Raw genomic sequence first — 27106 nt, 5'->3', positions numbered from 1 at the left:
TTAAATCAAATGATAAATGTTTTAGATTAAGTTATGTGTGTGTAAGCCTTGCATCAGAAAAAAGCCGCGTGACAGGAAAGTCCTACAACTGCGTTATCAGCTTTTTTTCATGTATACTGCTAGTTGGCATTTTGTGACAATTTACATAACTGTTTGCATCTGAATTGCAGCCCTAATAATTGAGTCTCATTATCAAAAGTAAAAATAGGTATAAGGATATAAGTTGAAATAGTCTGTATGACTTGGATTAAAAGTTAGCTTACTGACTGTGAGTAGCAAAGTATTCATAAAATAAAGGATTATTTTTAAACATTTTTAAGAGAAGTAAATCTTTTCTTCCTATATTTTAATAAAAAATTTACAGAACTGTTAACGTTTCAAATTATAAAACATCTTGTAAAATGCTGTTTAAATTAAAATAAATGATACTACTTTTTATTTCATTTATTTCAATTTCTCTTATACAAGAAAGGAAGGGCAGTAAGGAACCATTTCTCCTGTCCCATTTTTCTCATGGTGAGGGATGAGTTTCTTCCCAGCACATGTTATCGTGGTTCATATTTTCTTATACACATTACTTTTTTCTCCTTTTAGTGATTGAATTAATTAGATAGTAAATTTACTTTTTAAATCCCTGAACATATTTTAGTTGTCTCTAAGTTAACATATTTTAGCAAGACATTCAAATTATAAATTTTCACAATGGCAAAAGTATTACTTGAGTTTAGGATATTATTTGGTTACAATGATGAACCAAAAATAAATACTTAATGATGTTACTTACTGATAAATGGTTAAAGTTGTCATATTTAATGTTACTATGTAAAAAGTGGTATCCTGCTAATTAAATGGGAAGCAGCACAAAATAATTGGCAAAAAGATAAATCTTGTTTTATTTTCATGAATTATGTTCACATATTTATCAATATTAGAAGGTTTTTTATTGATTTCATTATTTTTATTTATTTTGTGTAGAAAACACCATAGTGTTTGTTATTTTTTTTTTTTGTTACAGAATACTGAATGTGTTCAACAGTTAAGAAACTTGTTGAAAGAGTTGTGTCAGGAACATGGTACTGATCAGAGCAATGCTTTTGTACGTTCTCTTTTATCAGATACTCATACTGTTGGATTGCTAATTAATGAAAGATTCATCAATATTCCAGCCCAGATTTCTGTTCCATTGTTAGAAAGTCTAATGTATGTAATGTTTTATGGATAATTCAACATTTTCATAATTATAGATTGATCGATAATCCTTATTCAGTTACTTGTGCATTAAAATTTGTTCATAACTTTTATTCAACAAATTATTTGTTCTCTTTGCACTTCCACTGGTATCCAAAAATGTGTTGACCACTTCTTTGCTATGGATACCAGCTCATGGAAGTAGTAAATATTATTAACTTTAAAAGTTATAAGATACTCATTGATTCAAAATACAATTTTGAATAAATTTCACCACATACAAGAAAAACTTTGTCAAAGATTAAGAAAATGTATTTTTTATAATTTTTTTTTCAAATATTGTCCTAATTCTTTTATTTAATTTAGCTAGAATGAATTCTTAGCATAAAAAGTGCTTCTCTAAATAGAGGGGGATATGAATACCGATCAAAATGTTAATTCCCACAATAATGTTTCTTAAAATCATTACTACAGTTGAATGATCAAAAACAGACTTTATTTGCTGTGTTTATTGTTTCAATTTAGGCATGACTTTTTCATCACGTGTAAAATGTGGACCATTAAACTCTATTTTCCAATATTTTTATTTAAATTTTTCTGTAATCATTCATTAGCAGTCATGTTTTCAGAAATTGTTTTACTCAACAATTTCAGAAAACAGTTGATTTTGCTTTTCCAACATGACAAACATTTCTAACCATATTTGAAATTCACTGATGACAAAATCAAAGTAATATCTGTACTCAATATTAACTTTTTGGTGATCTAATTAACTGTGTTATTTAATTGTTCTAATCAACACACTGCATTAGGAAAGTAGCACCTCTCCCTTCATGTAATAAATTATAACTGTAAATAACAATTTTTTGTTATTAAGGTGATGTGATTAGTATTTGTTTCTCAAATTCATTTTAATTTGATGAGTTATGTTTAATTTCTTTAGTAAATTATTATGCTAAGCTTTTGGGTTCATAACCACAGCATTGTTATTAATGTTACGTCAAACCAAATATTGTTTGAGTCTGTACAATTGGTGTGTTATAAATGTCACTTTGTCTTAGGTTTATTGAATTCCTGTTCACTTACTACTAAAGTTGCAATAACACATCATTTTTTTTTTTTTTGTTGTATCTTAACTTTCATTTATAACACTTTGAAAGCATACATTTCTTCTAAAGTAGAAAGATTTTATTGAGACATGTGAAATGTTTCTATTAGCATACTGATCAATGCTGAAAAAAAGAACTTTCATATTTATTCTTAGATTTTATTTACATTTTGGAACAGTTTTTACTATATTTTTACATTGTTTCTACCAGTTTTTGTTTAATTAATATAATTTCAAGTATCTTTCTAATTAGTCTGTAGTCTTATGAAGCTGACAACTTTAATTTTCTTTATTAATCATATTTTGCCTTTTGTTGTTACAGCAAAGAGATTCAGAGAGCAAAAGATAAAAAATTGGCATTTGATTTTTCATATTTCATTATGATATGCAAGTTATATAAGGTTGATAGTTCTTCATTAAAGAAAAAGAAAGGTGGAAAAAATAAAAGTGCTGTAAAAACTGATGAAACAGAGATTATATGGTCCAACCCCGAAGAAGAGCTCTTTGACCAGGTAGAAAAAAGGTTTCTTTATTTTTAATTAGAATTTTTGTTCCATATTTAATCAGTGGATTTGTTACTTCAAAAACCAAAATTGTGTGTATGTATGTTCAAAAGTTGTATAGTTAGTTTTACTTCAGAATGACATGTATGTTTTTTTATTTTTTTTATTATTTTTACATAGGAAATAAAGCATATTTAGGATTTGAACATCCATGCCATTCAAGAGCTTATCGAAGGTGATCGCCAGTTCACTATTGAAAAAATCGCATTAGAAGTGGGTATAAGCTATGCGAGTGCTCAATCCATTATTAGTGATCATCTTGGCTTTAGAAAAATTAGTGCTCAATGGGTTCTTCCAAGGTTGTAGACCGAAAATCAAAAATGAGTCAGGTTGGAGATCTGTGAGAGACGTCTGAATCAATTTCAACAAGAAGGGAACAATTTTTTGAGGCACATCATCACATGTGATGAGACATGAGTCCATTATTACAATATGGAATCAAAAATGGCGAAGGAAGGAAGAATGATGGCTGCCCAGTGAAGGCCAAAACCTGTATCTCAGTTGGAGAAGTTCTTGCAACAATTTTTTTGATTCAAGGAGAGTTTTGCTCATTGATTTTCTCAACAATCAACAAATTGTGAATGCAGCTTACTATTGTCAGCTCCTACAGTCAACAAAAGCTGCCTACCAAAACAAAAGACAGTGTATGCCCATCAGAAATGCCATCCTTTCCATGACAATGCCAGGCTGCACACCATGATTTTGACAAGGGATAAATTGGAAAAAATACACTGGAATACCCTCTACCATCCTCTCTACAGTCCAGATTTGTCCCCCTGTGACTATTTTCTGTTTGTGCTCTTGAAAGAATTACTTGGAGTGGAACGATTCAAAAACATTGAAGACATTGAGGAGTGTGTGCACAATTGGTTGACAACTCATCTTCAATCTTTTTATCAACAAGGAATATTCGAGCTTCCAAATCATTGGCAAAAGTTGTAGATAGGGCAGGAGACTATATAGAGAAATGATGAAGTATGTGTTGTGTATAATACTAATTAGAAAATTTATTAAAAAAATTACAGTTTATATTTGATTCACCCTCGAATAATAAGAGTAATATATTTATGATTTACGTAGAATTATGATCTGTATATTACCTGTCCCTTAACGTATTCTTATTTACATTTTTTATGATTTCATGGTTTGGAGAAGTTATAGAAACTTCTTAATATGTAGAAATCATTTTAATTTCTTTTCCATTTTAATATTTCATCAGATAATTCTTGGCCAGAAATATCATGATATTCTGATCAGCCATTAGTTGTGTTTTACTTTTAATGTTTAATATTGTGTGTAATTCCTAATATGATTAATTATGCACTTTGGTAAAAATTGTATGTACTGGTCATGATTTTAAAATCAATTAGATAATGTATATATCTTCATTATACACTTTTTTTTATCTGTAACTGAATATTTACCCCTGTTAGCACTATATCAGTGGATTAATCTAGTGACCCTTGCATCTATACTTGATAAATAAGTAAAAATAAAAGCATGTGAAACATATTAATTCTATCAAATAATGCTGACTATCGGCATCAATAATTGTATAACAACCCCTACAAATAAAAATTGTTGTCTTTAATTAGCGTTTCAGTAAAATTAATATTAAAAACCAGACCAGTTTTAGCTAGATTACATGAGAAAGCTACCTATTGTAATAGGTACCTTGATTCGACTTCTAGAAAATTTTTACATACCTTCACATTTCACATCCCCAGACCCCAAAACCACCGTCAGTTCAAAAGTTCACCATCAGTATATATATATATTTCATTTCCTTGTAGACATGATAACTGACATAATTTTTCACCAATCACTTTCAAATTGATACATAAAATATAACGACCCAAAATCTCAGTAGAGTTTGTTAACGGGAAAAATCGGACCATGAAAAATGTAATGGAAATGGGAGAGCTTTTCTGAAGAAAAAAACTATCGCTATAACTTTCATATTTAGTAAAATATTGAATTTCTTTAAAGTTCCTACTATTCTTTGGATAAAGGCCTAAAACTTATCTAAGTAATGTTTTTTGATATCACCAACCATTGGCCCATGGGGTGGAAAAAAATGAGGTTTCAAAGACCAAAAAAAAATCATACATCCCTTAATAGGCACAGTATCAAATCGTTTTAAAGTGTTTGTTAGGCCTGTAAACAATACCTAAAACTTTGTCTGAAAAATCTTTTATATGACCTACCCTTACAACAAGCGATGACCAAAATGTTGCTGGAATTGTAAGGTGGGGCTTGTCATATGCTAAACATGTGAAACTTTTTTCACATGCAATCATTGTATTGAGTAAATTTTAAGTTTCTCTTAACTTTTAGGTGGAAATCTTTTTTATCCCCTACTTAGTACTGGTGAAATCTACCTCCGCCTTCCAGCATGCCGAAAAGGAATTTTTTTTTTCTTAAGGTAAAAAGCATTTACTTTTAACACTCCCTAAATTCTCCAGTGTGTATGATCCTACACAGAAAATCTACCAATCATCCAAAATAGTAGTTATTGATATGTGATCATGGACGTAAAAACACTGCATTACAAAAAGTTTACGTGGAGGAGCTTAATTTTTAATAAAAAAGTCTCAATAACCATTGTAAGTTACCATTCATTTACTTTTAAATTTATATTTTTACCTTAAGTTTATGTTTAGATCACATAATGTCCTATGCAATTCTTCCAAAGTTTATATAATTATCCTACCCAGATATTAAAAACTAAATTAATAAACTATAAGCGACTGTTTGAGGTAATTGATTTAATCAGCAAGACCATTTCCAAGAAAATTATATTTAAACTTAGATCAAAGGAAGAGTGTTTAGATAAAAGTTATTAAATTAATTAAAATATAATTAACAGTTTACAAAAATAATATAGCATATGCAGTTGTATTGTCATATATTATTAAACCACCACTTGAAATGAAACTTATTCTGTTACATTACTTTTTTGTAAACAGTTGTTTAAATATTTTTTTTGTTATTGAATTTACTATTAGTAGTTTGAAAAATGATAATGGTTTAAAGTATTTTTTTAGCACATCAATGGGTAAAGTCATTAGACAAAAAATCCCAACAATATACAATTTACTCATCTAAATAGAAACTGAATCCAGCATTATTTAATTCTGGTGATCTTCAGAAACTGATTTATTAAATATGATATCAATTTTGGCAGTTTTCCTTTATATTACATCATTTTATCTCCAAAATGCTAGTCACAGACAACCTTAGCACTGCTGAACCATCATTAGACTGTGAAGGATAAAGTTAACTATACAGGGTGGTTTACCACGTTATGCAGATTCTTTGGCAGCTTATTCTACATGTAAAAATAAAGAAAAAAGTACAAATAAGCATAGGTCCAGAAATGCTTCATTAATGAGTTACAGCTGGTGAAAAATTTCGCTCAGATTTCATCTCCACCAGTGAAATGAAGTCGTATAGAAATTCTTGCGATACAAAAATGTAAGCTACTTTGATGGTTTCATATGAAATTCAATCTGACAAATTAAAAAAAAAATGAATCTGAAAAAGTGTAACTTCTGTAAGTTTTTTTAGAAAACCGGCAAAAAATGCATTTTTTTTTATATTTGACTTGTAATATCTTTGTTAAATTGCCAATAAACAGATAAAACTCTTTAATAAAACTTCTAGGAAATCTAATTCTAAACAGAATAGTATAAATATACTGAAAGCAAATAACAGTTAAATAAAATAGACTTTTATTTAGAACAAAACAAAGCTAAATCTAACTGGAAAATGATTTTTAACATAAAAAATTAATAAAATTTACAATAAATTTTCGAAAATGTTTTAATTTACTTCAATGCACTTTGCTGCATGTTTGTAGATTGCATGTATTAATATATTTAGTCCAAAACAGGTGTTGTTTAATAGCACAAAAGCATTGGTAATATGGACAAGTAACTCCTCTCTGGTATTTACTTTAAACTTATAAACATTACACTTCATCCAACCCCATACACAAAAAATCTATCTGTGTAAGATCTGGTAATCTGGATGGCCAGAATGTGAACTGCCTCAACCAACCCATTTATCTGAGAATTGCTGATTTAAGTAGGTGAAAACAGTACCAGAGAAATGTGGAAATGTGCCATTTTGCTGGATGTACATCTGGCATCATGTTGCAAGAGGAACGTCTTCAAGTAATGGCTGTAATTTTTCTTGAAGAAACTTAAGTATGCCTCACCTGTTAAGTACCCTTGCAAAATAAACGGTCCAATGAACTGATTATAAATAATCCCACACCATAGATTAATGACAAATCGCTGTTGAAAATTACATTCCACCATTGCACGAAGGTTCACTTCTGCCCATGAGTGTTGGTTCTCATGTTGTTTATGTTGTCATGAATGAACTGTGACTCATCAGTAAATAAATGTACTTGAAGAGTTGTCAATGAGTATTTAACCAATTGCAGAATACCAAGCGAAGGCCATGGTCTCCTGCATGTAGATGTACATTTTGTTAATGATACAGATAAGGATTATTATTCTTAAGTGCCCTCCATACTGTAGTTTGTGAAACTCTCAACCAGTTAGAAAGACATATTATACTGATACAAGGACTACGCTGACCAGCAACAATATTGCATTCATTGACATTAACATAATGCTGTAGAAAATGGTCATGAGGGATACGATTACTGTTAGGAAGAGATCCTGTTTCCCATAACATACAAAAACTAATAGTTCTTCGATTTGGAATCCTGCGATTAGGATAATGTTGATATTCTTCAACAGCAGCCATAGCTCTTTCTTCACGCACACCATAAATAAACACCATATCTCAACATATTCTTCAATCAAAAATAAGTATTCCATTATTACTTCAATAACCAGCCAGATTCAAAATGGTTGTGCAGTACAGCTGTCTGCTTATACTGCAGGAAAATTGTACTAATGAACTGAAACTCGACTGTAAGCTTACAAAACAACACTATTACAATTCAAAAAAACTTAATTGTTGGACAGTTGTTATTGTATTGTAACTTATGAAATAAAAATTATTCCTTATTTTAATTTGAACAAAATTCATAATTTTTTTTAACAAAACTTAAATACACTTACAATCATTGATTCAGTACTATACCATACAAAATTATTAATTTTGAATACCAGAAATTTGTTTTTTTATCATTCCCCAGTTTTGAAAAAAAAAATGGTTATTGATAAAATCATTTTCTAGTTAAATTTAGCTTTGTATTGATCTAAATAGAAGTCCATTCTATTTAACTGTTATTCACTTTCTGTTTACTTTATTTATACTAGTCTATTTAGAATTAAATTTCCTAGTAGTTTTATTAATGAGTTTTATCTGTTTATTGGAAATTTAGCAAAGTTATTACAAGTCAAATGTAAAAAAGTTCATTTTTTGACTCCTGGTTTTTGCTTTTACAGCAGTTTTCTAAAAAAAACTACAGAAGTAGTAGTAGTTTTACAGAATAGTAAAACTACAGACTCTTCGTTTTCAATTTGTCAGACTTAATATAAAACCATCAATTTAGCTTATATTTTTGCATCTCAAGAATTTATGTATGGCTTCATTACACTGGAGGAGATGAAATCTGGGTGAAATTCTTCACCAGTTGTAACTCGTTAACAAAACATTTCCATACCTAAGTTTATATGTAAACTTTTTCTTTATTTTTACATGTTAGAATGAGCTGCCAAAGTATTTGCATAATGTGGTAACTCACTCTATATTATCCAAGAACTAAAACTTTATTTATTGATGTCCTTTAATTATTGTTAACAAATTCTATTGTTATAGTGTTATCAAGACTCTATAATTACATTTATAATTAATATATGTTAAATACTGAACTAGCTATTTAAAGGAATAATAAATAATATAGTGACAGCTTCCGATTATCTGCAAGCAGCTTAATCACAATGCTTCTTGGAAGAAATAAATTTTTAAAAACTTACAATGAAGCTAAAAATTTAAGCTTTTTCGTTGTTTTATAATAGATTTTACTCCTTCATTCATTTTCTACTTGAATTTGTGCTTGTTTTGAATATGATAATGCTGTACTGTAGTTTATTGAGGATACAATAGGACGATTTGTCATTGTGTGATTATTATGCTACGTAAAATATGAAGTTCAATTGAAAGTGTTATCAGTCACAAAAACAACTATCAGTTGGTTGTATTTAAAAAAAATATCTGAAAGAGTAAACTGCATAATTTATTATTTTTTTTAATGTCTATTTTTTTCTCATTACCAACTGTAGTTTTAATAAAGTTTGTTAATGTATTATGTAATACATTTAGTGATAGTGAAAATTTGTTATACATAGTACATATTTTGTATAAATTTCTGAACTTTACTTTTACCAGGTACCTAATAGTATAGTGTACTCTATTTTATTTTATTTTATTAATTACTATTATACCTTAACATAATAGAGTATATAAGTACTGAACTGCAGTACACCATTAGGTCATTTTAACATATATTACTTAATTAAATATTATTTTTGGATCAAACATGATTTTGGGTTATCCACAAATTTCTTCCTTGTTATTATTGCAGATAATCAGGAATTGACTGTACTTGTATTTTGAATCCTATTTTTAAAGTGTCAGTTAAGTGCAGAATTACTTTTTTATTATTTTAAAGGATTTCTAAATTCATTTATTGTACTAATAGAATAAGTAGGCAAGAAAAATCAGATTTACACTTTTAAAAACTTGAAAAAAATAACACAAAAAGATATTTGTAACTTTATGTAAAAATTTCAATGTGATTTTTCTGTATGGCTTCATTTCATTGGAGGAGATAAAATCTGGGTGAAAGTTTTTGCCAGTCGTAATGAAGTGTCTGTAATGACATTACTTTCCTGGCATCATGGTAAGAAGAAAAATATGGTAATCAGTCAAAAAATGGGGTATGGGTTTTTTTTGTTTCTTGACATTTCATGACCCTGGGACCCTAAAGAAGTGGGGGGGGGGATTATGTTTGTATGTAAGTACAAGTATGGCATGTTTGAAGCTTTATAACTTTTGACTGGATACACCATTTTTGATGAAATTTTGTATAAAGACTCATGTTTATGGAGCAACTTGATGAATCTTTGGTGTCAATATTTCCAAGGAGTAGGGTAGATTTTTTTTGGAGCTAACTTTTTAAAAATTTTACAAACATAACCCCACTTTATAGTAAATTTAGTACATACGTGCATACTTATCTCAACCTTTTTAAAAAGATTTTCCCCAGAATTTCCCCCTTCCATAAAAATAAAAAAGCCATCTTTTTATTTATTGCATATTTTTAACTGATTTTTTTGTCTCCTTAGACATAGTAGTATATTTTGAATTTAAAAAAACTTTTTTTGTTTATTTAAATTTTTAATATTAGAAGTTAAAATAGGCTTTTAATAATACTATTACAATAAAATTTCATTATAGTTCACCCCCTCACCCACAAAAAGGAGATCTTAACTAATTTTTTTTATTGGTTATTCATTTTTTAGTGGAAGGTTTTTTTTTCCAGTAAACATAGAAAAATCAAAAAAAAAAAATTTGGAAGCTGATTTTCAAGCTAGAGGAGCAGAAAAAATAACTGAATTTTTGTTTTATTTAAACATAATCATAATTTTATAATAAAACTTCATCATAAATTACTATTATACCCAAAATAACTAACTCTATTACATCCCAAAAAATAAGTCTTAGGTAACTTTTTCATGTATCATTATTTTTTCACTATATAAAATAACCAGAGCCAGGAAAGTATTACATCTTTGTTGTCAGCCTTTTTTTAATGCTTTTCACGTTTTCTGAAATGAAGTATTTTTTTCTGAAAGGATGAGTTTCTAAAATTCTGTTTCTTCCCAGAATTCACTTTTTAAAATAAATTTTGTCATTATTTCCTGATCTAGTTAATAAATTGGTTTCCATAAATCCCTAAAATAGCATTGGTTGTGTTAATAACACACTCATATGTTAGCATTTATGTGACCATAATACTTAATGCCACCAACAATTAACAAAGAAAAGATTAATATAGGAATAGTTATAAATGTTAATATTCTGTTATGCTGAATTAGAATTTTATAGTGTCTCTTTTATGAAAACTTGAAGAAAATATATACTAGGTGTATTAATCTCTTTCTGGAATGAAAATGTTATTTCATGATTTTTTTACAGGAAGCAGATTGTCGCTTTGAATTCAGTGTTAAAGGAGAAACTGATTCCGGTTTGAGCGGCAATTGGCTTGAAGATGATATAACTATGGTACCTTATCGTCGTGTTCTTTTCCTTTCTGCTGAAAAACTGGGAAGGATTACTGATAGAATTAAGGAATTTGTTTCACCACAGTAAATGCAAATAAATATACTCAATTATTCAGTAAATTGCTTCAGTTTTATTTTATCACTTTTGTAATAAACGTCTATGATGTCTATTTACTCACACTGTTGTATGCTGTTATAAATAAAGCGGCTGGTTAAAGTATTTGGTTTTATAAAGCAGTTTTAAAATTGAAATTTGGTTTTAGGAATGAATTGTATTTTTTTTTAAAGATTTTACTAAATTAATCTTATTTATGTGCTGATTATATAAGTACACTACAGTTGAGAATGATATTTAATTTTTTTCCAAAGAATAGAATATTTTCTACAATTGTGGGTTTAAATTTGTTTACTGATTTTATAAGATCAGTATAGTCATATGGAATAAATGACTTGCATACTTAAATAGTTTTGGTGAATATTATTATAAAAACTATGTAATCTTATATAGCATGCTTGTACGTTCCATTTGGTTATACTAAATATTGAATTCCCTATACTGAGTACTAAAGATTACTAAAAATTGAGTTGAATATTCAGTGCTTCAAATTCCCTTTCAGTATTTTGATTTAATTTTTCTTTTATTGTAGTTTTGTCTTGATTACTCTTGAAATTTGATTGCATCAGAAAAAAATTTTTAAGGTAGATTTTCTTTAAAATGCATTCAAATACTCAACTGAGATTTTCGTAGACTTCTCTACGAAATTATTGTGTGTTAGATACACACAATATTTACTATAAAGAGAGAAATGTATACACAGAGCATAACATATTTTCATCTAGCTCAAAATTTAAGTATATTATTTCTGAAAATAATGCAATTTTTGTTATGACTAGCCAACTATAGTAACAGTCAATTTCTAAGTTAATTTTAACTGTACGATTATAATGGTATCATATAATATACATTTTGATGTACATCAGATATTAAAAAGTTCACAAGTAAATTTACATGAAATCATTTCTGGTATTGTTTGATGTGAAAGATTCTTTAGTCAATATAATCAGACAGTATAGCTGAATCATAGAGGTTTTAACCTCAGAAAAATTTACAAAATAAATTATTGGAACGAGTTCAGAAAAATATGTAAAATAAAAGTATGCCTAGCAAACATGAGCAATTAACTATTTAATTTGTTAATTAACAAATTAAGGAGAAATATTTAGTTTCTCGCCAGTAGCGGTTTTATTTTTAATTGCATGTAAAGATAAGAAGCACCAATAGATATTTAAGGAAATTTCACATAAATAACTTCCTGGATACTTTTCCTATGAGCAAAACTAAGGGCATTAGCGAATTTTACAATAAGCACCAAAATCATGCTACAGCTATCATACATAGGTAGTATAACTCAAGGGTACACTATAAATAAACTTCCATAACTCTGTTTCTATTAGAGATAATTAAAAATTTCAAAAAGGTAGGGATTCATAAGACAAGGCTATAAATCAGTCAAAATTTCAATGAATTTTTCATTTCTGGTTGCCTGTTAATCCTCATCTATTATGAAAATTTACAAGTTGTTGATAAAACATCTCTAACAATAAACAAATTGCAAAAAATGAAAAATTAATATAGCATTCTGTTCTTCAGGTTATTACCTACTCAATCCATAAGGTATATCTCCATATCTTATTTAATTGTTTATTTATCAACATTTAAAAATTGCATTTTTTAGAAAATGCCTACTTTGGTACCTTGGCTAACATTCTTCACTCTTAAACTGGGAGTTAAATTTTTCAACAACTTTTAGGAAGTAAATGTTAATATACTTTGTAAACACATGAAAATGACACTATAAACAAATGGTTATAAAAAATTAACGAAAACAGATATTTTTATACAGTTTAATATATTTATGTAAAAATATGTAATTTATTAATATTTAACCTTAGTTAGATTTGATTAATTTTGCAAATTTTTTGCTGTTTGAGGAAAAAACTTTATTTGAAAAAATATTTAGTTTTTCATCATTGTTTTGTTTATTTTTAATCTAATAAAAAATAAATTCCACCAGTAGAAAACTAAGATAATTTTTCATAAAAAAGTTCCCGAACACTTCTACAAGCAAAATTAAGAAAGTATGGATAAATTAATAATTTATGCATTTAGTGTTACTGTATACAAGAAGGTACCCAGTTTCCAAGCTACTCTACTTCATGCACAATTTTGGTGCTTATTGTAAAAATTTGCTAGTGTCCTTAGTTTTGCTTGTAGAAAAAAGTACCCAGGAGGTATTTTATGTGAAATTTCCTCGCCTATGTATTGGTTCTATTTTATTTTTACATGCAATTAAAGATAAAGCTAATGTACCTAATGTCAGGAGGACACACACCCCTATGCACACGATGCAACTGCCGCACGACTGCACCACATTCCCATAGACTGCATATGTTATGTGGCGTTGCGTCGTAAATTTAATCTACCCAGAAACATCCGTGGTATCTTGTACAATAATAACGAAGTTATGAACCGGATGTTTCTGTTTTTGCGTAGTACCAGGTTACTGCAAAAAATTTAATATTATCATATATATTTTTATGCTAGAAGAGTTTTTGATCATTTTTTCCTTTACTTTCAATTTTGATTTTTTTGGTTCTATGTCTTTAATTTTATTATCCGAGAAGGGAAGGCTTTTGCACAACCTATCGGAATTAGGTAAGTTTTATATAGTTTCTTTTTTCTTATTTTAACTTTTATATTTTAAAGACTCCATCATATTAGTTTTGAGTTTTATCTCAATTTTTGGCTTTTGTTTTAATAAATGTTTATTATATGATTTATATTAATTTTAAACCTTATAGGTTTTATTATTTTAGAGTTATTTTACCTTTTTATTGAAGGAAATTCCGGGCGATGATAACGCACAGGCGTTTTTCACCCCCCCAAAAAAAAAATAATGCTGGTGTCGGCGAAAAACTAAAAATATTTCCTTAATTTGCTAATAAACAAATTAAATAGTTATTCACTCATGGACATAAGGATACACTTCTATTCTACATTCTTTTCCAAGTCTATTCCAATGATTTATTTGCTGTAGTGAATTTTTTCGAAGTTAAGGCCTTACTAAGTCTATGTTGACTCGCTAGTAAGCTTCAATTGGCTTTTAGCTATCCAATATTTTTATCAAATATTACTATTAATAAGTAGTTGTTGTAAATGTTATTATTGTACTTTCAATTAATTTATTATCAAATGTGTTTGTATATTACTATTTATGAAGCATCACTTTTAAAGTTAAACCTGCTTCGTCCAAACCTCTTTTACCCGTTTATTTATTATCTTCTGCTTTTCAATTATATTTCAAGTAAGATGCTTTTGTCCAAATAAGGTAGTGCACTTTTACAAATTTTTAAATCGTTTTTCTATTAATAAATTCTCTTGCCACTGCTTTATTTTTATCATTTTTTTTATTCATTCAATATCATTTCAGTGTGCTAAACTGATTTCCTGGGATCAATTCCAAGCAGGTCTGGTTTTTTTATGGTGAGATAAGAGTATCTTTCATGATGTCTCACCAAAAAGCATACATAAAAAAAAAAATTATTTTTGATAGAATCTTTTTTATTAAGAATTGTTTATCACTTGTTACTGAACAAGTATTTTTTAATAATTTCTGTAAAAATATTCTGCTTGAAATTCTGTTTATATATATACACACACACACACACACACACACACACATTATTTGGCCCATAACTATGATTAATTGCTGGTTTCTTCACAATTTGATGAGAAGAAAGCACTGGGGTGTGATTCCTTTGGCTTGATGCATCCCATCATCACTACACAATTCTTTAAATCTGAATAAAACTATTTTTGTGGGAGATAAACAATCATATGCCATTCTGATTTTATGAAACTATTGTGACATTTATGTTAAATAAAACATCTCATTATTTACACTTTACTCACTTTTGATTACTCTTATTATTTTACACTTCCATCTGATTGTAATAAATCATTTTAATGTCCTTGATACTCTTTCCTGATACACAATTAAAGCCTACTGGATATTTGTCTATGAAATCATTTCTTTAAATCTCTTAAACTAAATCTTAGTTTTACAATTTGTTGGACCTGAATAAATCTGTGGCCTGGATTAAACTAGTATCTTTTGTTGATTTACCTTATCATAGTGTATTCTTTCTGATTACCATTTATGTTTATTCATCATGATATTTTTATATCGCTGTAGAAGAAATAAAAGCTTACTTGATAAGGTTTACCTTGCTATAAAAATTTTGTAATAGTATTTTTTTTATAGATATTAATTAGTTTAAGTGATTTTTATAAAATAAAAGTAGCTTTATTTATGTATATTTTCTTAAATCTCTTTCATTGCTTTTACAGTGTTTACAACAGATAGAATTGTTAAATTAAGTATTCTTAAATATGCAGGTTGTTCTTAAAGATTGCTTGGAGTTAGATTTCATTTCATTGCTCTAAACTGTGTAGTTACATTCTGATATATATACAAATATCAGAATATTTGTCACTCTCGGAAATAAATATCTTATTAGAATTCATATGATCATTAGAAGTAATTTTCTTCTTTTGTTACTATGAATATTATGTAAATTATGAATATTGTTAGTCATATTTACATTTTGTAATAATATTTTATTTATTCATGATAATATTGTCTGATAGGAAGACGGATAACAAGCTAGACTTTTGTATTTATTGATAAACATAACTTTAGAAGTTAGATTTTTTATTTTTATACATTGTATGTGGGATGTAAAAATATATTAGTAACCAATGCCAAAGAATAGAGATACACAAAACCAACCACGTTATTCTCAAAACCTGGTTTTTTGCTTGTTTTTAGTTCTCACAGATATGATGTTAGAGAATCTAACAGTGTGTGCATGACATTATCTAAGATACTAGTCCATGGATCTAAATCAGTTTGCTAATGCTCACCTTTTGAAAATTGCACAATTTACGCTGTACATTCATAAAGTACATGAATGAGTGGCACTGGAATCAATTTAATGATTGACATACTGACTACTTGTTAAGCTAATCTTATGTATATATCCCAGAAAGGACTCTTATCTAACAAATATCAAATTATTAATGTACCATTAGATTAATGGCATATATTATCAGAAGCTTGAAGAACGTAAGTGAAAGGATTTTATTCCTACATTTAAAGCTACAAAAAGAGAAGATTTCTATTATTTTTAATGTTAGTAGGCCCTATTTATTATTTCATTTATAAATTACAAAGCGTTCCATTTGGTCAAAAACTATGGTAGGTATTGTATTGCATTGGTAGGTATTCTAAGGCAGCTCATTTCTTTTATATCTTGAATAGAATTTATTAGTTTTTATTAAAATCCCAGACTAGAACCTGCAGTATTAATATTGTTACTGATTCAAAGCCTTAAGATATTCTAAATTTTATATTTTAGAAAAGAAAAGATTTTTGTATGTTGAAAATCTGCAAATTTTATTTTGCTTATTTTTAATTAATAAGTTATATGGTGCTTTAATATTATAACATATATACTATATTTGTTTGTGTTTGTGAATTTGTATTTGAAATAACAATTTTTAACTATATATATTTAATAAAACTTTTGAATATTATTTTAGTTACTTTTAATTATTCCTAGAAAATTAATTTGTTTACTTATAAGTGATGTGTTTCATAATTAAAATATAACTGCTGTATGTAATATAAGAAATGTAACCTTAAATAGAAAAAATGGGCTTTAGATGAAGTGAATAAGCTGGCCATGCTACTGGACCTTTCCTTCCTAATCGTCTTTCATCATTACTGTTCAACTTTATGTGTAAGCTAAAGTGTTGAGAAGCTCCATTACACATGAACCATAGCAGTTATCTGCCTTGCAGAGACACAGTTTCCAAGAAATGTGAAAGAATTTCCGACAGGAAATCAATATAGATATTACCATTAAGTCTAGTGGGTAGATCATGAAGCCTATATAATCTAAACATTTACTCTACATATACTTTGCTGGTATCTAGTTTGAATAGCAAGTCATGATCTCATCACTGAACATTATATGTAATTTGCTGGTGGAGGAACAAATGAAAAAACATAACTTTTACTGAGAAGTGAGAAGATGCAAGATCCAGCTTGTGTGTAAATGGTAAGGGTAGGGACCTGTTCATGAAATATCTTCCCGTAGTCGTACAACTTGTAGTTTTGAATTTTTGTGTACTCTTGTCCTACTCATTGTAGGATATTCTCCTCTACACCAGGTGTTCACATGCCTGATCACCAATGATAACTTAAGAGTTGTGTTTTAAGAAAATTAAATGATTTTGCAGATTGTTCTAGGAAATTACTCCTGATAAAGTCATGCCACTTCACATCTGGTAACATTGTTGTGTTTGCCCTCCTGTGTGTAAAAATCACATCTATCTTTCTGTTGTGTTTTTTTTTTTTTTGTAGAAGGGATAATTATTTCACGTACCTGCTGCTGCTCATTATCATCATTTAACATGTTGAGTGCCACTCGATCTGACAGTTTTTCTGAAAACCCAACTTTTCATTTTTTCTAGTAGTATTAATAATAGGATAAAACGGGGAGGGGGGTTACTAACATTTTTACTCTAATATCACTAAAATCTTATATGTATTTGGTGCTATTGGCCTCCTAAATGAATGGATGTTCTGTAGAGCCACATACACCATTTGGCGCCAACTAGATTTAATGGTTCTCATAGCAATTAATATTAGTTTAATTAGTATAATTACTATGAAAATTATTATTAGTTTTAAAATATTACTTATGTAATACATTTTTAATCCCGTATTTATGTTTTTTATTCTTAATATACTGTCAAAAAATTAAGCGCCCATGCCACAAACCCCTACTCTGTACATAATTCCTTTTTAGGATAGTACAAATTAAGCCATTTTTTTAATTAAAAAAATCAATTAAAAGTTGTATCTTATGAATACGATTACTTGCTGCTAGTTCATTACTACAAAAATGAATAGCTCTCATAATTACCATAAATCTATTCCAGCCAATATAATTACAGAAAACTAGCATCTTAAACAATTGGTACACCAATAACCTTTTATTCTGTTTAATTTAATGTTCCCCATGTGTAAAACACGTTCCAGAAACAAGCAAGATTTGTCTTTTGTTACAGGTTTCCGTGAAAAACAAGATTTAGGGTAATTAATTTTTGTTCTAAGACTTGTGCATAATTATTCGTTTCATTACAGTCAAGTTGAAAATAGTTAATTGGCTTACCATTAATTGGAATGGGTGTACAAAGTTCAGGATTTTCAACAAAATTAATTTTTTTTTAATTCTAGTGAACCAGTCGCCCACACAATATTGCTTGCCACTTTCATATTTGTTGTATGTTGAGTGGTTTTTAGTACAGGTATATTTGTATCAATGTCATTTTCAGTTATCTAAATATCATTGTCATTGGTTTCAGTTTCTCTGTGTATAGTTTACACAGCTGAGGGTCAATAAGAATTTCATATTCACTCCGATCACTTTCCCTACCACATTTGACATCAGTGTCATCTAAATATTCATACTTGGAGTCATTTTCACCACTAGATTCACTATTCCTACTCTCATTTTTCAAAATATGTTTTAGTTCTTCCATGGATAATTCCTTTTTAACATTATCGCTGTCTCTTTGACTGAGACGGACCCAGGATTTCACCATCAGCCATACAACTGAGCCAAAATAACTGAAAAACCTTGGGACCACAAATAACTTTACAACACAAGTATTCAACTTACTCACCACAAAAGTTAACACCTGAACTGAAAGGCCAGCATAAGTAAAATGCATTCCATATGACTTAAGCATAAGGTGCTGATGGCCCCTGATATAACTGCCAATTGGCAGCTGTGTCACTCAGCATATTAAAAGATTAACATGATGATAATTTTGGCAGTTAATCAGCAATCTATAACTACTGTAGTTTTACAAACTTGTCAATCTTGTATACAATCTTTGTTAAGCTTTACAAACTTGTAAAGATTGTTTTAAATTATAACATAATATAAAATTATTATTTTAATCATGTCAGATGAAATGGATGCTAATTTTATGGATGGTCCCCCCTTTAAACCAAATGAAAATGTCAATTTTGGGGATAAACCTTCCTGTTCAAAAGATTGACTTTAGATATTGATGACCCATTCATTATCCATGACAAAATACCATATCTTGAATGAGAATTTATATTTGAGTGAAAGTGAAATCGATGACACAGATAAAGATGCAACTACTGCCCAGATGAAGAAAGTATAGATTCAGCTGATGAAACTTCAACAAATACTTTTCAAATAAGAACGGTTGTAAGTAACTCAATGATTGTTAAAGTAGGTAGAAAACATCAGTGTCAGCCACTATAATGAATGTGTAACAAACGGAAGTCAAGACAAGCATTAGGGCAGCAGTATATTAACAAAAGAGGGAAGAACATTGCTGCAAAAAAAATAAAGCCTCCATGTACCTGTAAATTTAAGTGTAGGGAAAAAATTCCAGAAAAAAAAAATGAGATATTTAAGGAATATTGGCATGAAGGGATATGTTAATATTAAAAGACAATATATTAGTTCTTGTATTAAGGTGAAGGAAATATACTGATCACAGCCAAGAGAAAGTGGAAACCAAAAAAAAAAAAACCAAACCTTATGTACAGTTTTGTAGTGAATAAACAAAAAGTTAGGATCTGCCAAATGTTTCTAAACACCCTGTGTATCAAATAAAGTTATTAATCCAATCAAGAAAAGATGAGAAGGAGGAATAGTTGAACTAGATAGACGGGGAACTAACACTCCAACAAACAAAAGTCAACAGGAAGTTATTGATAATGTTTTCAATCATACAGTAGCATTTTCTTCATATCACCATCACTACTCAAGAGAGAAGTCGGGGAAAAACATTTTAGAGCCAGGTCTCAGAATTTCAAGAATGTACAAATTATATTTGCAATTCTGTACTGAACATAACATAAGACCAAAAGCATTTTTTTTGTATTGCAAAAAAAAGACTATACTCTGATATTTGTAATAAAAAATCCAATTTGTCTTTTAAAGCTGTTGAAAGTGATGCGTATGATGTATGTGATTCATATATTGCTCAGTTGAAATGTAATTTATTTGAAGAACAAAAAGAGAAAATCACATCAAATTATAATGCTCATTTGCAAGAAGCAAAAACAATACAAAGAAAAATCTAGTGATACTGCTGATTCAAAGAAAAACTCTAGCCATAAAGTAATAACTGCTGATCTTTAGAAGTGTCTTGCAATAGCAATGTTATCAAACAGTGAAAGTTTCTACCGAAGAAAGTTGTGGATGTTCAATTTTACTTTGTACGATTCATCTGATGGCTTAGCACATTGCATTATGTGGGATGAGTTGAATGCAGGATGTGGGGGAAATGAGTTTGCCTCTGCTATACTTAAATGGACAGATAGTGTTACACCAAATTCAATGACGAACAACTGTTTCGGACAGAATAAAATTATATTGGTTATCATGTGTTATTTTTGGATTCTAAATAAATACAGTCAGGTTAGAGTAATTAATCATAAATTTCTATTGCGAGGACATACACACACTGAAACAGACACAGTCTATGCTCTGGTTGAACGCAAAACAAAAAACTTCCACAATTAATCGTATTAACACTTCGCAATTGGCAAAATGTTATTAGCGAAACGTCCAAAAAATTTCACTGTACACAATATGGAATTACCAGACTTCAAAAACTTTAAGTTTTTGTACAGTGAAGGAAATTCTCCTATGGTGTACAGAAAAACGGATGTGTAAGGAAAAACTTCAACTCTCACAATGTATTCATCTTCAAGTGACACAAGAAAATATTGGCCATCTTTATTACAAAATTTCTCAGGAAATGATTTAAGGAAGTGATTTAAAGTGAAATACTCGAAAAGCCTTTGAATTTCCACAAACTCTAAAAGTAAATGCTGATGAATCTATACCTATTTCTTCAGGAAAATACGATGGCATTTTATCCCTGCTGAAGTTTTTACCCATCGAATGATATGTCTTCTATAAAAATTTGAGATACACGAAGAGTGCTGCAGACTGTCCAGGAGATGAAGAAGTCTGAAATTTTAGTTTTACTACTTTGTATTATAACATTTTTAAAACCTGATATTACGTTACATTTTTTTACTTGTTTCTTCAACAATTTTGTAGTGTAATAAAACAATGGGAACACAAATAAAACTATTTTATGTTATAAACTGAATTTTAATTTCTTAATAGGACATAATGCTTTCATAATAATGTTCTATACAGTTGTTTTCACACAGATAAAACGCACTAAGTCCAGTAATTAAATAATATTTTTGAAGATTACCAAAATCTAAAATATATATGTTAGATATGTGTAAATTGTATGTATTATGCCATAAAAACAGTTTACAAAGAGTGTCGATAAAAGTGCAAAATTTAAGAAAATACGTAAAAGAATCATTCAACTGGTTCTGAAAATTTTAACATTTGAGACATAGTGCCTTTTATCTCAGATACGCAGGTACATATATATATTTATATAAATTTATTATACAGTGCACCTTCAATTTACGCGGGTGTTACGTTGCGGATATTTCCGCGTGTAATGAAATCGCTTAAATGGAGACTCGCATTTAATGCAGAAATACAGGTTAGGTTCTTGCTAAGTTATACAGTAAATTACTGTTCTTTATTTTAATATTTTATTATTACAGTATCATTGAATTATTTTAATGATGTTATAGTGCAATGTGTGTATTTAAAAAGAAAAGATATTTATATATTTTCTCCCTTCAGTGGCGCCATCTAACAACTAACTACAGATCGGCTGCGAGCATCTTCTTGAAAAAATACTGAATTTTGTATCCTTAGCGATTTACTGTTTTTAAAGCCAACTACTCTTATGTTATTGTGTCAAGGAAGGTTAGTTTCGTATTTCGAATAATTTGTTTCGTAAACTGAATATAATAAATAAACAATCAATTAATTTAATTTTTATTTAAGATTTCAGTTCTCGTATTGAGTGAATTTGCTTATGGATTTTGTTAGTGTGCAATCTTTAAAAGATGCCTGACTCGATCCAAGCCAAATTTAGTTGGGATGATTTGCTGATGTTTTTTTTCGCTTTTCCTTGATCAATTTTCAAAAAAAAAACCCCATTTTTACACAAGAGGTAATCAATTTTGGACACCTAATAGTCCCATTCCCAGACGCCGCCCGCCCGGAGGACCTATATGTGGAGATGTGACGTGACACCCCCGGCAGCTAATTATCCTATATTTAATTTAATTTGATTTTGTCATTAGGAAATTGGAATTTAACATAAATTATGCAGCATATCTCTAGAATCTAGGCATCAGTTATAACATCTCAATTTAATTTTTAAATAATTAATTCAATGATAAATATATTCATAAATGTTAAATTTAATAATTTATTGCTTTTTTTAATGTAATACTTTTTAAGATGCACAAGGATTAAAATTTTACATGTTTCAACACTTCTTAATTCTTAAACTTTCTTTTTTAAAACTGGTGATTTTGAAATTCTTTAAAGAATAGAGGTGCATTTATTTAATACCTTAATGAATATCTTTTTGAATTCAAAAATGGACTAAGGTATAATTGTAGAAATATGGTTAGTTTTTTGTTGACATCAGCTGAGATCATGAATTTAGGAAATAAAATTGTTGCATAATTATGTATTTCCCATATCCTTGGATTAAAGAGTATTTAAAAATACATAGTGTCAAAAAAAAGGGGAGAACAAAAAAATCAAAATTACATTAAAGTACATCTTTTAATGTTGAAGTAAGAAAAACTAAAATTGAATAGAGATTGATGATCCAAATTGAGGAAATGTCTACAGAAGATATAAAAATATCAATACAGTAAGAATATAAAAATATCATCCAAGAAAAGTTGCTGGAATTTGAAGATATTATTTAGTATACATTACAATGATATTACTTATTAATTAATATTGGTACAATAATATCTCTTTTATTTCAGAAGTAAAAATTATGTTTTTCAGTTTCTCCAATTTGCTAAGAATGTTCATTTATTTCTTCCTTCAGTTTGATTTTTTAGTTTCAGTTTTTCAGACAGTCTCTAATCCAATGAGAACGAGAACTTACACAATACCACTGATAAGTTTTAAGTTGGGCAATGTCATTCCAATTCTGATGGTTTCCAAACCTGCCTCATTGGAAATGAACTTTCTATTACACTTTAACTGGAATTAAACTTTCTTATTGGTGTATTAAACTTTCTATTACATAGGCAATGCAAATTAAAAAATCCAAATTTTCACAGTGACCTTTGCAATAAAGAGCTTATTCTATTGTTAAGTCATTCTCAAAAGCAGTAGTTTACTATATTTATTCATTTCTGCTTTCATACTTCAATTTTCGTATTTCATTTTCACAAAGAAAAATTTAAAAAAAACAAAATTTACTGCTGAATAAAAAAGAATACAGCAATGTATAATTTTTTTTAATTCTATAAATACTTCGGAAATCATGAAATATACTGATATTTTTTTAAATGTTAGTATCCAAAATTAAGAAAGATTTACAAAAAAATTTGAATAAATTTGACATATTTGTTATAAAATTGTAGCTTTATTTAAAAAAATGTTAAAAATATGAAAAAATTGTTTATAGAACTAATTAAAGAAAATTACTAATGAAAAAAGATGGATTTTTCTGAGAATATTTGCTGAGAGAAATACTGCAAAGGGTTTATAAAGGACCATTTATGATTGTTTATTTGTTTGTAAGAATTAATGGGTTTTATCATGACAAAAGTTTGAATTCAATAAATGTTAAAGATAATTTTAAACATTGACTGAATGTAATATTTATATTTTAATTGCAGCAAAGAATGTTCACAAGCAGGTTTTACTCGACAAGTACTTTAGCCATCAGATTTATTGTACAACCGTTGGAGAAAATATAATCCCCAGATCAGTGTACATCCAGCCTTCTAACCCACCAGAAAACACCAAGGATCCAGCCATCTTCAACATGGACCTACACTTGCAAAACCTAAATTGAAAAAGAAGAAATCGTGAATAACGTAAAGGATTAGATTATGTAAAAGTACAATTCACTCGTAGAGGAACTCCAGAACAAGAAAACGACCCCGCACCGAGGACAGCTCAAGCTTAAGGTTTCCCAAGCAGCAGGCGTTCATCAAGTCCCCAATTTCTTAACTGAACAAGATATTTTTACTGTAGATAAGAGCAACAGCATATTACTGATCAACGAATTTGAGTTAAATAATACTTAAAGAAAAATTTTTTTTTCTCTAAAAACATTTATACCAAAAAAAAAAAAAAACAGAGTTCCTTAAGAAACAAAATTTTCATTAGAATTATACGGCATGCGAAATATCCTACTGAAAACTACAGACCATTCAGCCAAACTCCTCAACTGGATGGTTTAGCAACAAACACAAGCTTTATTGAAAAAAATAAAATATATATATATTGTTACCATATACATGCCTAATTTAATATCGGTGAGCGAACGCGGTAGCAACGATGTGAGCTGACGCACAGTATACGTACGCGCTGATACAAGTATCACTCCCATCGCGCAGTTCTCTCACCATAGCGGCGCTGCAGCCCCACCACTCTCAGGCTCCAATAAAAGAGCGTGCACGAGAGTGAATCTTCAATTCATCGTCGATCAACACCTGGAGAAGACCAAGGAGAAGTTCCCTGGCCGCCACAACGTGGGACCTCCCGACGAATTCCAACATCCCCGCCGAAGCAACATGCCTGGCCGGCCCGCCGAGGGAGCCGCTGGACGCGGAGGCTACCTTTCCGCTCCAGCTTGCCGAGCTACAATCGCCCTGGCCGGCGGACTTAACAGCAGTAGCCGGCCCAGCGTGGGATCGCTCCAGGAGAACTGCCTCGGCCGCGCAGGCGAAGGACGATCGACGCCGACCCGATACTGCGGGGCTCTGAGGGTCACCACTGCCACGTTGTAGTGGGAACCCAACCGCCGCTGAGGGAAAGCCCGGTCTGACTTCAATGGACGAGCCGCAACTCCCCGACTTTGCTGGAGACCAGCTTCCGGACCCGACAGCTCTTCTCAGAGCTAACGCAAAAAACGGTCCTTTTCAGGGCCACCACAAGGTTATGAATTACGAGCCGTCGAAGCCATTCGACGACAATAACCCTTCTCAAGGCTACCATAAGGTTAGGAGCCAGTCAACGATAAAATCAGCCCTTTTCAGGGCTACCATAAGGTTAGTAAGTGCCACATGCCGTCGAAGCCATTCGGCGACAATATATATATATATATATTTGAGTAAAGTGAGCCGTTTACGACGATTAGTATATTACAAAGCTATTCGAGTTGTCTTATTGAATTTATAATTAAATTCGATTTTATCGTTTTGAAAAACGGTTGTAAAACATTTCGCAGAATTTTTTCTATGCGTTCTCAAGATATTCTCTTGCGCTGTAGATAAGTAATAAGGTGAAAAATATTCATCTGACAAAATAAAAAATTTCTACTGGAGGATGACGCTGGATTACAATAGCGGTAAAAGATTTTAAAAGTGAGCGCACTTTTGAGAAAGTAGTATTTATACTGCGCATGTACAGATTGCACTAAAAATGAAAGTGGGATAGGTTTTGTACAAGCTGGAGGGGAGTAAAGCACACAGTATCAGTCCTCTTCGTGTCGGTTGTACTAGTTATCGTCTGGTCCTACTTATTTTTATATTTAACCCGCTGCTCCAGAGCCGCAAGGTAAGTGATAACGTTTTAATAACGTAAATTTATTTATCGCTACATTAATTTTTATGAATTCTTACACGACTGCTTAATACTACTTTAGGAAATTAAAATTACAATGACGCAGAAAGTCAAATAAAAAATTGATACCTTCTAAAGGTAAATCAAAAAATTTTATTTTCGTTCGTACTTAAGCCACACGAGTACAGTACCGATATTATTATTTTAAATCTATTTTCAAAGATGCTTTATAAATGTTCTCGACAGAAAATAAACTTGACCGGCAATAAAACTAGCCGACAAAAATACTCCCAAAAATATTAATTTGCGATTGAAAAATTTTGTTTGGTTTCAATAATTATTTTTTGCAACTTGCAGATATTGCAGGATAAATTCTTTTTCATATAGATTCTTTTTCATATAAATTTGTTTGTTAAGCGCTCCGCTCCGTGAATTTCAAAATTTGAAATTTTATGTGGTGTACGTAATAAGTTGTTCTCAGTGTGATAAGTACTCGTACGTAACAGAATAAATAAAAGAGAATTAAATTAATTAGCTTTAATATTTTATTACTTGTCTAAGCTGCCTGTTGCAAATTAATGATTAAGAAACCCAATGTGTGAACAATTTTGTATTTTTTTTAACGTGACGTTCCTTTAAAATCGAAGTAATATTACATTTAATAAAATAGAAATTAATGTACTTAGAATTATTAAATATGCTTTTACTTATTAATAATAAAGAATTATATCCATAAAATATAAAATCAAATAAAGATACTTAGTTTAGTTATTTTATCACGAATAAGATACTTAGTAAATTAAGTGAGAGAGTTTATTATAGAATTATAATTAATCGATTTTTATGGAGGTACAAAATTATATAATCATTTTTCAATTTTTGTATTTTTCGTTATTATAGTTTAATTATCTCAAATAGGTGTGACAATATCCAATTATTCCGATACATATTTAATACTTTAAAAGTCAAGATATTTACCAGTGGATTATTTTTTGACACCCGCGTTCATATATGTAGTCTGTTTTTTTTTTGACGATCTGGCGGACATATTTAATTGAAAGTTAAAGTTTGCAGGGTTGTCAGTTAGGAGTAGAAACCAGTATTATGGTTTAATTATTAAGTAAAAGAAA

At 29.5% G+C, this 27106-nt stretch overlaps 2 protein-coding genes across 2 annotated transcripts in view; both read left to right on the top strand.

The window, feature by feature from the left end:
• LOC142328524 (protein BCCIP homolog) overlaps window positions 1-11252 on the top strand; it is a 29496-nt gene extending 18244 nt beyond the window's left edge. The window contains exons 4-6 of the mRNA XM_075372319.1: window positions 1016-1200; window positions 2619-2808; window positions 11047-11252. Of these exons, the coding sequence (XP_075228434.1) occupies window positions 1016-1200; window positions 2619-2808; window positions 11047-11220 (549 nt within the window). The 3' untranslated portion in view covers window positions 11221-11252. The remainder of the gene's footprint in view (window positions 1-1015; window positions 1201-2618; window positions 2809-11046) is intronic.
• Window positions 11253-25832: 14580 nt separating this feature from the next.
• LOC142328498 (homeodomain-only protein-like) overlaps window positions 25833-27106 on the top strand; it is a 64062-nt gene continuing 62788 nt past the window's right edge. Inside the window, exon 1 of the mRNA XM_075372317.1 lies at window positions 25833-25970. The gene's annotated coding sequence lies outside the window, so the exon portion shown is untranslated. The remainder of the gene's footprint in view (window positions 25971-27106) is intronic.

The sequence above is a fragment of the Lycorma delicatula genome, chromosome 1, assembly GCF_047948215.1.
Source record: "Lycorma delicatula isolate Av1 chromosome 1, ASM4794821v1, whole genome shotgun sequence".
Taxonomy (NCBI): Eukaryota; Metazoa; Arthropoda; class Insecta; order Hemiptera; family Fulgoridae; genus Lycorma; species Lycorma delicatula.
This window is presented reverse-complemented; position numbering and strand designations above follow the sequence as displayed.